The 13,054-nt window shown below is 35.3% G+C and overlaps 1 protein-coding gene across 4 annotated transcripts in view; it reads right to left on the minus strand.

The window, feature by feature from the left end:
- Positions 1 to 13,054, minus strand: part of BRIP1 (BRCA1 interacting DNA helicase 1) — a 180,926-nt gene that overhangs the window by 23,000 nt on the left and 144,872 nt on the right. For all 4 annotated transcript variants that reach the window (XM_045375116.3, XM_005583892.5, XM_015438383.4 and 1 more), the window contains one exon: positions 11,023 to 11,135. In XM_045375116.3, coding sequence (XP_045231051.2) covers positions 11,023 to 11,135 — 113 coding nt within the window. The remainder of the gene's footprint in view (positions 1 to 11,022; positions 11,136 to 13,054) is intronic.

The raw sequence follows: 13,054 nt of genomic DNA on the forward strand, positions 1-13,054 counted from the left end.
AAATAAATTGGAAAGGATTGCATCTATTTTTCAGAAGAGATTATATAAAATTTGTGTTATTTCTTCTTTAAATGTTTGGTAATATTTGCTAGTGAACACATCTGGGTGGAGAATGTTTTAGAAGGTTTTTAACTATGGATTCTATTTCTTTGCTATATAGCTATACATGTTATCAATTCCATCTTGGCCTCATAAAATAAACTGAGAAGGATTACATCTTCTATTTTTTAGAAGACATCATGTAAAATTTGTGTTATTTCTTCTTTAAAATGTTTGGTAATATTTGTTAGTGAACACATCTGGGTGGATAATTTTTTAGACGGCTTTTAACTATGAATTCTGTTTCTTTGCTGGATAGCTATTCATGTTATCTGTTTCATCTTGGATGAATTTTGGTATTTTGTGGGTTTTGTGGAATTAATCTACTTCATCTAAGTTATCAAATGTATATGTATAGAGTTGTTCATAGTATTCCCATATTATTCTTTTAATGTCTATGGAGTCTGTAGTTATACTATTAATACCTCTTTTATTCTTGATATTAGTAATTGTGGCTTCTCTTTTTTTCTTTGCTAATTTTGCTAGAGGTTTATCAATTTTGTTGATCTTTTCAAAGAGTCTGTTTTTTTTTTCTTTTTCAACTTGTATTTTATTTTAGATTCTGGGAGTACATGTGCAGGTTTGTTACAAGGTTATATTGCATGATGTTGGAGTTTGGAGTATAGTTGAAGCTATTACCCAGAAAGTAAGCATAGAACACAATAGGTCGTTTTTCAGCCCTTGCTTCCCTCCTTCTCTGCCTCCTCTTACATTCGCTAGTGTCTGTGTTCCCATCTTTATGTACATGTGTACCCATTGTTTATCTCCCATTTATAAGTGGGAACATATGGTATTTGGTTTTCTGTTTCTGTGTTAGTTTGCTGAGCATAATGGCCTCCAGTTGCATCCATGTCGCTGCAAGGACATGATTTCGTTCCTTTTTAATAGCTGTGCAGTATTCCATGGTGTATATGTACCATATTTTCTTTATCCAGTCCACCGTTGATAGGTATTTGAGTTGCTTCTATGTCTTTGCTTTTGTGAATTGTGCTGTGATGAACACACAGCTGCATGTGTCTATTTGGCAGAATGATTTATTTTCCTTTGGGCATATAATCAATAATGGAATTGCTGAGTTGAATGGTAGCTCAACTCTTAGTTCAAACAGCTTAATTTTAATTTCTCTGATTTTTTGTTACAATTCATCAATTTATACTTTTTATTATTCCTTTTTTTCCTGTTTGCCTCACATTTATTTAGCTTTTGTTTTTCTAGCTTCGTAAGGTAGAAACTAAGATCACTGATTGGAGGATTTTTTTCCTAAAATAAGCATTTAATGATATAAATATCCATTTGAGCACTGCTTTAGCTGCAGTCCTTACATTTTGATATGCTGTATTTTCATTTTTGATCAGTTCAAAATATTTTCTAATTTTACTTGAAACTTGCTGTTTTGTCTATGGATTATTTAGAAATATGCTGCTTAATTTCCAAGTATTTGGACATTTTTCTGTTATTGATTTCTAGTTTAAACTAGATTAGTAGTTTAATTCCATTACTGTCAGAGAACATACTGGACTTGAGTTGGCTAATAATGTTGCTCAAGTCATCTATATCTATTAGTTTGTCTACTAGTTCTGTTACTGAGAGGAATTTCGAAGTTTCCAACTATAATTGTATATTTGTCTATTTTTCTCTTCAGATCTGTCAGTTTTGCTTCATGTATTTTGAAACCCTGTTTTGGGGTGCATACACATTTATGATTCTTATGTCTTCTTGGTGAATTCACCCTGTTATCATTATGTAATGTTCTCTTTTATCCCTAATTTTATTTGCTTGGAATTCTACTTTATCTGGTATTAAACAGTTACTTGAGTTAGATCATTGGTATTTTGAATTCTGGTCTCCTTTCTTAATCTACCTACTAGTGCTTACTTTTCAGAGTTCTCAAACAGCTATTCCACATATTCTGTCTAGGTTTTTTAGACTATTAAATATGCTTACTTCATCTTATCTAGGACTGAAACACTTGAACTATTTTTTAAAGTTAATTTAATTTTAGCTTTGTAAATTTTAACTTTTATCAAAGAAACACAAACACATAGTTTTATGTTTTCAGTGAAAAACATAACTGTCCTTTCCCCACCCACCTCCTGTTTACAATTCCCATTCCTCGGAAACAATTACTTTCAATTTTTTAGGTAGCTCTTCTGGTTTTTATCTCCATATTTCTAAGGAACATTCATCCTACTACTACTTCTTGGTTTTTGAACTTGAGAACTTATGTACTGATTCTCTCCTGTGGAAGATGTTTATTTCTCTTATACCACTGATACTTCACCATCCCTTCCTGGGAATATTAACAACTGAGTCACATAGTGCACTATAATTACATTTCCTTTATTGTACAAGACTTCTTGCCTTCCCTGGAGTTAATAACTGCCTCTTCTTTTTATGGATTAATTTTTTAATGTTTTCTATCATTAATTAATCCCTAAACCATGCCACAGCTGTAAAAATTCTTCCCAGTATGGTCAAACCTTCTATCCTCTGAACTCAATTTGGACTACTTGCCGCACTGCTATCATCCCAGAGTTTTCCTTCCTGGTTGTTTTAGGAATTATCTTTGCCTCTATTCTGGATTATAACCCTAGTTTCCTGCATCCTTGATATTCCTTTTTGAATTTTTTTTATTTTGATGGAGCACATCTTCCAGTAACATCTTGAGAAAGTGTCCATTTGAAGCAAATGTTTTAGGTCCTTGTATGTTGAAGGTTTTATTTTGTCTTATAGTTTGTTAGTTTGGCTTGAATAGAACTTAAGTTAGAAATCCAAAATTTCCCTAAAATATTTGAAGACAATTTTTTCTATTTTTTTGGTTTCAGTGTGGCTTTTCAGAAGTCTGTTGTGATTCTGATTCTGTATCTTTTGTGAGATAGAGACTTGTCTTTTTGTCTTGGAAGATTTTAAGACTTTTTCTTTATCCCCTGGTACTTGGAAAGGACACAGTGAAGTGCTTTGTAGCTTTTCCTCCTTTACCTGTGCCTTAGTGAGCCCCTTCAATCAGGAAATCATGTTATTCAATTCTGAGAAATTTTCTTGAGTTATTTCTCTGAGATGTTTCTTTCCTTTATTTTTTCTGTTCTCATGATCTGGGCCTCCTATTTATCAGAAGTTGGTTATTGCATACTGATCCTCTAATTTTCTAGTTCTTCTTTCCCGCTTTCTCTTTTCAATCTGGAAAATTTCAATTTTATGTATCATGTTAATTTCTAAGAACTTCTTCTTATTCTTTTGTTCTTGTTTCATGGAGGAAATATGGTACATCTCTATGCATATTAATTTTTTTTGAAGATTTCTCCTATCTGGGGTTGGCAAACTATAGCCTGTAGTGTCCACAAAAATAACCCATGTCTTGTTTTTGTACAGCCTCCAATGTGTAGGAATGGTCTTCACTTTTTTTTTTTTTTTTTTTTTTTTTGAGAAAGAGTCTCATTCTGTCGCCCAGGCTGAAGTGCAGTGGTGCAACGTCGGCTCACTGCAACCTCCACCTCCCAGGTTCAAGTGATTCTCTTCCCCCAGCCTCCTGAGTAGCTGGCATTACAGGTGTGTACCACCATACCTAGCTAATTTTTGTATTTTTAGTAGAAATGGGGTTTCACCATGTTGGCCAGGCTGGTCTCAAACTGTTGACTCAAGTGATCATTTTTAAGAGGATTAAGGAAAAAACAAAAAATATGTGACAGACTGTATGTAGCCTGCAAAGCCTAAATTATACACAGTAGTCCCCCACAGCTGCAATCTTGCCTATGGTCAAAGTGACTCATGGTCAAATGTCCAAAAATATTAAATGGAAAATTCCAGAAATAATTCATACATTTTAAAATGCATGCCTTTCTGAGCTGCATGATAAAAATCTCATGCTGTCCCACTCAGGATGTTAATCATCCCTTTGTCCACCATGTCCATGCTGTATACTCTTTTTGCCTGTTAGTCATTTAGTAGCCATCTTGGTTATCAGATAGAAAAAACACAGTATACACAGAGGTTGGTACTACCCATAGTTTCAGGCATTTAGTGGAAGTTGTGGAATTTATCTTCTCTGGTTAAGGAGAGACTACTGTACTGTCTGGCCCTTTATAGAAAGCACTGGCCAATCCTTGTTTTAGTCTGTTGTGCTGTTTCTATTTTCTCAGAGTTCTTCTCCTCTGTTTTTGTTTGCTTTGTTGTACTTGTTTTGTTGTTGTTGTTGTTTTGGTCTGTTTTTCATGTTAGAGACTTTCTTTGGCAATCTGGTGAAGACTCTGCGCTTACTTAAGAGTAAGGCACTAAAACAATGATTGGCAGCTCTGAATGTATGGGTAGAGCTTATACGCTGGGAAGTTTGCTATAGGGTAATTTGGTAGGAACCGGGCCAATTTGTAGATACTTTTTCATGGGGTGGTCAGTTTCCCTAAAGAGGAATTCTACACCCTTGGGAGATGTAAGACTGATTGTCAGCCTACTCAGAGCTAAAAAGAAAGGGGCATGGAGTTCTCACATTCAGTATGTAGAATCCCCATATATAATATTAACCTCCATCTTTAATACATACTCAGCTGTGCCTGGTGTTGAAGAATACAGAGACTCTGTTGTTCAACCTTTCCAGAAGTAAACTTGGGTGAGAGAGGGGGCTAATTGCTTCTTATACTCTCTTGCAACAAAGCCACCTGTTTTTAAACCTCACTTTCATTGACATTTTAGATTGCTCCAAATCCTAGGCTTTTTCATGCATGAATCTGAAAGTTCTTGTTAACTATCATCAGTGTAAATTTAAATTTCAGCTTTGTCTTGCCTGCTAAGTCACTCAGTCATTCATCTGTTTTCCAGTGTTCAAAATTTGTTGATACTGCTTGTCTGTCACTGTCTCCTCTCTCTCTTTGTAACATTGCAGGTTTGACATTTTCATTCCTTTATTATCATAGGATTTTGAGGGGGTGAAGAGTAACATAAATGTTCAATTTTTCTACAAAGACTAAAAAAATCTAAATTTTATAGGGCATTATTTTTTGATATTATTTTAAAGTAATCTATAGGCTCCAAGGCAACAGACCATAATAACACTGGGAAGGATAGGAAGATGACTATTGTCAACACTACAGAAGAATATTGAAAGTCAATGGAAAGTCAATGTGCCACTGTATTTTGGTTCCAGTTTGATTTACATTTAAAGCATTCTGTGGTATGGTAGAAAGGTACTTCTGTTAATGAAACAATTTAAAGAAATAAGATTTCACCTTTTCTTTTTACCATTGTTTTCGAACTGCCTTGCTTAAATGAATTATGCCCACTTGAGACAAAGATTATGCTTTCAGTAAAGCAACAAAGACTAGTTAGGAAACTCATAGTGCAGTTGTAACCTGGTTGCAAAACCATCTGGTATGTTTCCAAAGGCTGTTCTTGTATTTCATAGACTTATATTACTTCAAATACTCCTAACAGTCCCATGTGTGCTTAAAAAAATTAACATTAAAAAGAATCCATTGGTTTCTGCTTACTTTAGATCTTCTGTATCCCTTACAAGAAGAGTGACTCAGAGTATAAGCACCTTTTCTGTCAATCAATATATATTATGAGTTTTATTAAATAACATAAAACATTTGCTTGATCTTTATTTTTTTAATTTTAAAAATTTTACTTATTGATTGGTTTTAAAAGGATAAGCTCCTTTGTAACAAATTATTAATTATTGGCATTATTCTCTGAAAATCAGTAAAATGATAGCTGGGCTCTCCATTTAAAAAAATTAATAAAATACTAAGGTACAGTATTATATATCAATACTATAAATACATGATTTTTATGATATTCCAGGAAAGCATGTTTTGAAGCTCTAAAAGCTCTCTGGGCAATGTTGTATGGTGGGAAAAAGCACTGAACCTCACATGTTTCATTAAACAAGCATTTGAGACTTGGTTGCTGAGAATGTAAAAATATGTAACACATGTTCAAGGAAGAAAACAGGCTATTACAATACAATGAGATATGTGCTATAATACAGATAGCAACCAAAATGCTATAGGTTTACTAAGGTATAAATAACTCTAGTTGGAGAAGTTTTAAAGGTCCTCATAAAGGACATGACTTTCAATGAGGTTTTGATTGCTAAATTTGCCAAATGAATTGTGTGGTAACTTATAAGCCAAGGCAAAGCATAATGAAAGAATATAGTATGTTTGATAGTTTAATAGTGACATGTTTATGTTTAATAGTGAAAAATTCGGTGGCTAGAGGTAGAGCATAAAAATGAAAAATCAGGTATTACAGTTTTAGAAGTGGATGGGACCAAGATGTAAAGGGCCATTTAGTAGCCATATGGCCTTAGAAAAATTATTTAATTTCTCATAACCAGTTTAAAAACAACTCAGGCTGAGGCAGGTGGATCATCTGAGGTCAGGAGTTTGAAACCAGCCTGGTCATCATGATGAACCCCATCTCTACTATAAATATAAAAATTAGCTGGGCATGGTAGTGCGTGCCTGTAGTCCCAGCTACTCAAGAGGCTGAGGCAGGAGAATCGCTTGAACCTGGGTGGAGGAGGTTGCAGGGAGCCAAGATTGCGCCATTGCACTGGGTGACAGAGTGAGACTCCATCTCAAAAAAAAAAAAAAAGCAAATCAAATAAAACATCAAGTAGCAACATGCATTGCTACTGGAAGTGATTGGTAGAAGAATCAAGTGAGATATGTGGAAAAGGTTTGTAAACGAGAAAACCGCATACAAACATAACTTTTGTTTCACATGGTTTCTTGAAATTCAAGGCATTGCTTATACTAAAAGGAAGAAAAATCAACTGAGATAAGTATATTTATTTTCCTAAAATTGAGTATAATGACTAAAAGTAAACAATTTCAAAAATAAATTCAAGTTCCCCTAGAAACTATTAGCTGAATATTAAAATTCAAACAAACAAACAAACAAAAAAACACAGGTCAATCAACACAGGGAGGCACAAAGTAAGCAGATGTGATGCTTCAATAACCTGCAGTGCAACTTGATTCCAAGTAAAATGGGATTTCTAGGAAGAAAAGGGGAGCAGGATCTCTGTAGCTTAACCGTAGACCTGAATCACTCAGTTTGAAGAAAAACATTTGCAGAATACCATTCTAAAATGATGGGGAGTGGCTGGGTGTGGTGGCTCACGCATGTAATCCTAACACTTTGGGAGCCTGAAGCGGGAAGATCACTTGAGGCCAGGAGTTCAAGACCAGCCTGGCCAACACAGCAAAACCCTGTCTCTACTAAAAATACAAAAATTAGCCAGGCGTGGTGGCATGTGCCTGTAATCCCAGCTACTCAGGAGGTTGAGGCAGGAGAATCACTTGAACCCAGGAGGTGGAGGTTGCAGTGAACCGAGATTGCGCCACTGCACTCCAGCCTGGGCAACAGAGCAAGACTCTCTCTATCTCAAAATAATAATAATAATAATAATAATAATAATAATAATAAATAAATAAAATGATGGGGAGCACAGTGGGTGACGTGTTCTAGGGCTTAAATCTAGTTGTTGTAGTCTTATGTTTAAGCTATACACAAATACATATAGCTTACGTATATGCATACATATACATATAGCTATGTCTAAGCTACACACAAATCTGAACTCACATGCAATCTGGTTTACAAATGGGCTAATGTAAGTACGCAAGACACCAGAAAAATCGAAATTTTTAATTTCACTGGATAAGATCATGATTAGTTGTGGGACTTCTGGTTGAAGTGCAAATATGTCAACTGGTCATGTTTTCATTTTACTCTTATCCTATTTCTTTTTTTTAGATGGAGTCTCCGTCGCCCAGGCTGGAGTGCAGTGGCGCGACCTCAGCTCAGTGCAACCTCCACCTACCAGGTTCAAGCAATTCTCCTGCCTCAGCCTCCCCAGTAGCTGGGACTATAGGCGCCCGCCACCACACCCAGCTAATTTTTGTATTTTTAGTACAGATGGGGTTTCACCATGTTGACCAGGCTGATCTCAAACTCCTGACCTCAGGTGATCCGCCTGCCTCTGCCTCCCAAAGGGCTGGAATTACAGGCATGAGCCACCTCACCTAGCCCAGCCTGTTTCTATGAATTATCCAAATGCCTTACAGCTTCACTAAGAAGTAAATAATTACATAGCTAAGCTAATTACAATTTCACAGAGAAGATAAAATTTTAATTTGCAGGCCAAACGCAGTGGCTCACGCCTGTAAGTCCAGCACTTTGGGAGGCCAATGCAGGTGGATCACGAGGTCAAGAAATCGAGACCATCCTGTCCAACATGGTGAAAACCCATCTCTATTAAATATACAAAAATTTGCCAGGTGTGGTGGTGCGAGCCTGTAGTGCCAGCTACTTGGGAGGCTGAGGCAGAAGAACCGCTTGAATGCAGGAGACAGAGGCTGCAGTGAGCTGAGATTGTGCTACTGCACTCCAGCCCAGCCTGGCTACAGAGAGAGACTTCATCTCAAAAAAAAAAAAAAAAATTTATTTTGCACAAAATCTAATTATAGCATTTATAAATTAGATGTTGATGCCCTACAATATGAAATTAAGGGATAGTAATGCACCACATAATGATGTTTCTGTCAATGTGTAGTGCATATATGATAGTGGTCCCATAAGATTACAATGGAGCTGAAAAATTCCTATCACCTAGTGATGTCACCATTGTAACATTATAGCACAATGCATTACAAGTGCTTGTGGTGATGCTGGTGTAAACAAACCTACTGTGCTGCTAGTCTTATAAAAGTATAGCACATACAATTATGTATAGTATATAATACTTGATAATGATAATAACTATGTTACTGGTTTGTGTATTTACTATATTGTACTTCTTATCATTATTTTAGAGTGTACTCCTTTCACTTATATTTTTAAAAAAGTTAACTATAAAACAGCTTCAGGCAGATCCCTCAGGCAGAATTCCAGAAGAAGGCATTGCTATCATAGGAGATGACAGCTCCATGCATGTTATTTATTGGTTCTGAAGACCTTCCAGTGATTCAAGACATGGCGGTAGAAGACAGGGATATTGATGCTCCTGATCCTGTGTAGGCCTAGGCTACTACCTGAGTGTTCATGTCTTCATTTTTTTTTTTTTTTTTGAGATGGAGTCTCACTTTGTCGCCCAGGCTGGAGTACAGTAGGGCAATCTCAGCTCAATGCAGCCTCCATCTCCCGGGTTCAAGTAATTCTCCTGCCCCAGCCTCCCAAGTAGCTGGGATTATAGGCACCTGCTACCACACCCAACTAATTTTTGTATTTTTAGTACAGACGGGGTTTCACCATGTTGGCCAGACTGGTATCGAACTCCTGACCCCAAGTGATCTGCCCACATTGGCCTCCCAAAGTGCTGGGATTACAGGCATCAACCATTGAGCTCCCCATGTCTTCATTTTTAACAGAAAAGTTTACGAAGTAAAAAAAAAAAAACACAAAAATTTCAAAAATAGAAAAAGCTTATAGAATAAGGATATGAAAATTATTTTTGTAAAGCTGAATAATTTGTGTTTTAAGCTAAGTGTTGTAAAAGAGTCAAAAAGGTAAAAAAAAAGATAAAAAGTTTATAAAGTAAAAAAATTACAGTAAGCTGGGCACAGTGGCGTGTGCCTGGAGTTCCAGCTATTTGGGAGGCCAAGGTGAGAGGACTGCTTGAGCCCAGGTGTTCGAGACCAGACTGGGCAACACAGTGACACCTCATCTCTCAAAAAGAAAAGTTAGAGTAAGCTCACAGTAATTTATTATTGAAAAAATAAAAATAAATTTACTATAGACTAAGTGTACAGTGTTTACAAAGCCTACAGTTAGTGTACAGTAATGTCCTAGGTCTTCACATTCACTCACTACTCGGTCGACTCACTTGGAGCAGCTTATAGCCCTGTAAGCTCTATTCCTGGTAAGTGCCATGTACATTTGTACCATTTTTAATATACTGTATTTGTATATAATATTTTTACTGTACCTTTTCTACATTTATATACTCAATTACTTACCCTTGTGTTACAATTGTCTACAGTACAGTAACATGCTATACAGGTTTGTGATCTAGGAGCAATAGGCTATACTATATAGCCTAGATGTGTAGTAGACTATACTATCTAGGTTTCTCTAAGTACATTTTATAATGTTCCCACAACAGTACAATTGCCTAACAACTCACTTCTCAGAATATATCCTTGTCATTAAGTGATACATGACTGTATAAAATGATGATTTAAAAATGAGTTTCACAAAGCACAAATCTTAATGGGCAAGAATATTTAGAAATAGGAGTATCATGATTAAATGTTTAGTAGGCGTTAATTCTTTAGGACCATGATTATGGCTTGTTTTAACCCTTCTTCAATTATTTTTTTTTTTTTTCAAGACAGGGTCTGGCTCTGTTGCCCAGGCTGGAGTGCAGTGGCATGATTTCGGCTCACTGCAACCCCCACCTCCCAGGCTCAAGCAATCCTCCTACTTCAGCCTCCCAAGTAGCTCACACCTATAATCCCAGCACTTTGGGAGGTTGAGGTGGGTGGATCACTTAAGGCCAGGAGTTTCAGACCCAGCCAACATGGTGAAACCTCATCTCTACTAAAAACACAAAAATTAGCTGGGCATGGTGGCACATGCCTGTAATCCCAGCTACTTGGGAGGCTGGGGCAGGAGAATTGCTTCAACCCGGGCGGTGGAGGATGCAGTGAACCGAGATCACGCCACTGCACTCCAGCCTGGGCGACAGAGTGAGACTGTCTAAAACAATAGCAAATTGTGAGTTTTGTTTTGGGAATAACTTATTTACTCTTTTCAAATTCTACTTGCGACAGCTATTATTGAAAACATACCTGTTCCTATGGTTCCAGTTAAATAAAATTTTACCAAATTAATTATAAAGAGTAAAGTAGCAAAACTAGGTTAATATATATAGCCCTGTCACAGATAATATTATATTATATTAAATTTCACTCCACTTACCTACCAAGGGCCTGGTTTAAGGCCCTGTATGCTTGAATTTCATACCACTGACGGCCAGGTAAAAGACCTCTCAATTTTGAATGGTGGTCATTGTATCGTCGTTTTAGTTCAACCTAATAATTTTAAAATTATATTTTAAAATGTAGTAGATAATTAAAGCTCATTTTAAACATCATACTAACTTCTAACAGTTTGAATATACACATTTTTAGGGTAGAGATTTTATTTTGTTTTTCAGTACTGATTTTTTTCATTTCATTAAAACAGTTTTATTTAGCTTTACATTCCTTAAATTATGTAATGCATATAAATAATCAGCTGTGTGATCTCAAAGTTTTATTGAACTTACATTCATTAAATCCATACATTTTCAGTGTACAAGTAGATGAGTTTTGACATATATAGCAATGTAACCACCATCATATTATAGAACATTTTCATTACCCTCAAAAGTTCCTTCTTATCCCTTTATAGTAAATTTCTTTCCTCCATTGCTGGCCCTGGCAACCACTGATCTGCTTTCTGTTTTGCCCTTTATAGAATTTCATAGAAATATTATCATATATTATGTAATGACTTGTGACTTTTTTCATTTAGTATACTTTTAGAATTCATTCATGTTGAAAGGTTTATGAGTAGTTCATTCTTTCATGCTTATCCAGTCTGGTAATCTCTGCTTTTTAATTGCAATGTTTAGACCATTTACATTTAATGTAATTATTGTTATGATTGGGTTTAAGACTACCACCTTGCTTTTTTTTCCCCCCTATCTGTCCCATTTTCTTTTTATCTTTTGGATCAATCAAGTTTTTTTTCCCCCCACTAATGCTTCCATATTATTCCCACTACTGGATTCTTAGCTATGTCTTTGTGTGTATGTGATTCCTCTAGGGTTTATGATATACATCCTTATTAGTCTACCTTAAAATAATATTATACCACTTCACATATGATGTAAAAATATCACAATATACTTCCATTTCCTTTTATTGTCCTTTATGTGATTGCTGCCATGTATTTAAGTTTGATACATGCTATAAACTCATAAAACATTTTATTATGCTTTAAACAGTACATTATCTTTTAATTTTAAATAAGTTTACAATTTTGAAATAAGTTTAGATTTACAGAAAAGTTCCAAAGATAGTACAGAGATTCCTTATACCCTTTACCCAATTTCCCCTAATTTTAACATCTTATATTACTATAGCTTATGTCAAATTAAGAAATTAACATTAATACATTAGTATTAAATAATCTACGTATTTTATTCAGATTTCCATTTTGTCCCAAAAGATTATCTTTTAAGAGATACTGATTTACCCACAGATTTACCATTTCTGGCACTCTTCATTTTCTTATGTAGATTTAAATTTCCATCTGGTATCATTTTCCTTCTACCTGAAGAACTTTCTTTAATATTAGTAGTGCAGGTTTGCTGGCAATGAGTTCTTTCAGCTTTTGTTTTTTTTCTGAAAAGCCTTCACTATCTTCATTTTTGAGAGATTGTCCCTCTTGATCAAGAATTCTAAATTGACAGGTTTTTTCTTTTGTTAAAAACGGCTTCTCATTATTTTCTGATTTGCATAGTTCTGAAGAAAAAATATGCTATTGTCCTATCTCTGTAATGTTCCCCTTTTAGCGACTTTGGATTGGATTATAATGTGCTGTTGTGTGTATTTTGCTTGAGTTTTATTAAGCTTCTTGGACCTGTAGGCTTACAGTTTCTATCAAACTTGAAAATTTTTCAGCCATTATTTCTCTAAATATATATATTCTTCTGCCTCCAAACACTTCTTCTTCTTCTTGGACTCCAATTACAACTTTATTAGACTACTTTATGTTACTCCACATATCACTGACACTCTTTTTTTTCACTCTACACTTCATTTTGGATAATTTTTATTTCTAAGATTTTAAGTTCACCAACTTTTCCTTCTGCAGTGTCTAATCCATCCAGTGTATTTTTTGTTTCATATTGAGATATTTCACATAGGTATTTAAAAAATAGCTTCTGTTTCTCTTTTCAGTA

Source organism: Macaca fascicularis, chromosome 16, assembly GCF_037993035.2.
Source record: "Macaca fascicularis isolate 582-1 chromosome 16, T2T-MFA8v1.1".
Classification (NCBI taxonomy): domain Eukaryota; kingdom Metazoa; phylum Chordata; class Mammalia; order Primates; family Cercopithecidae; genus Macaca; species Macaca fascicularis.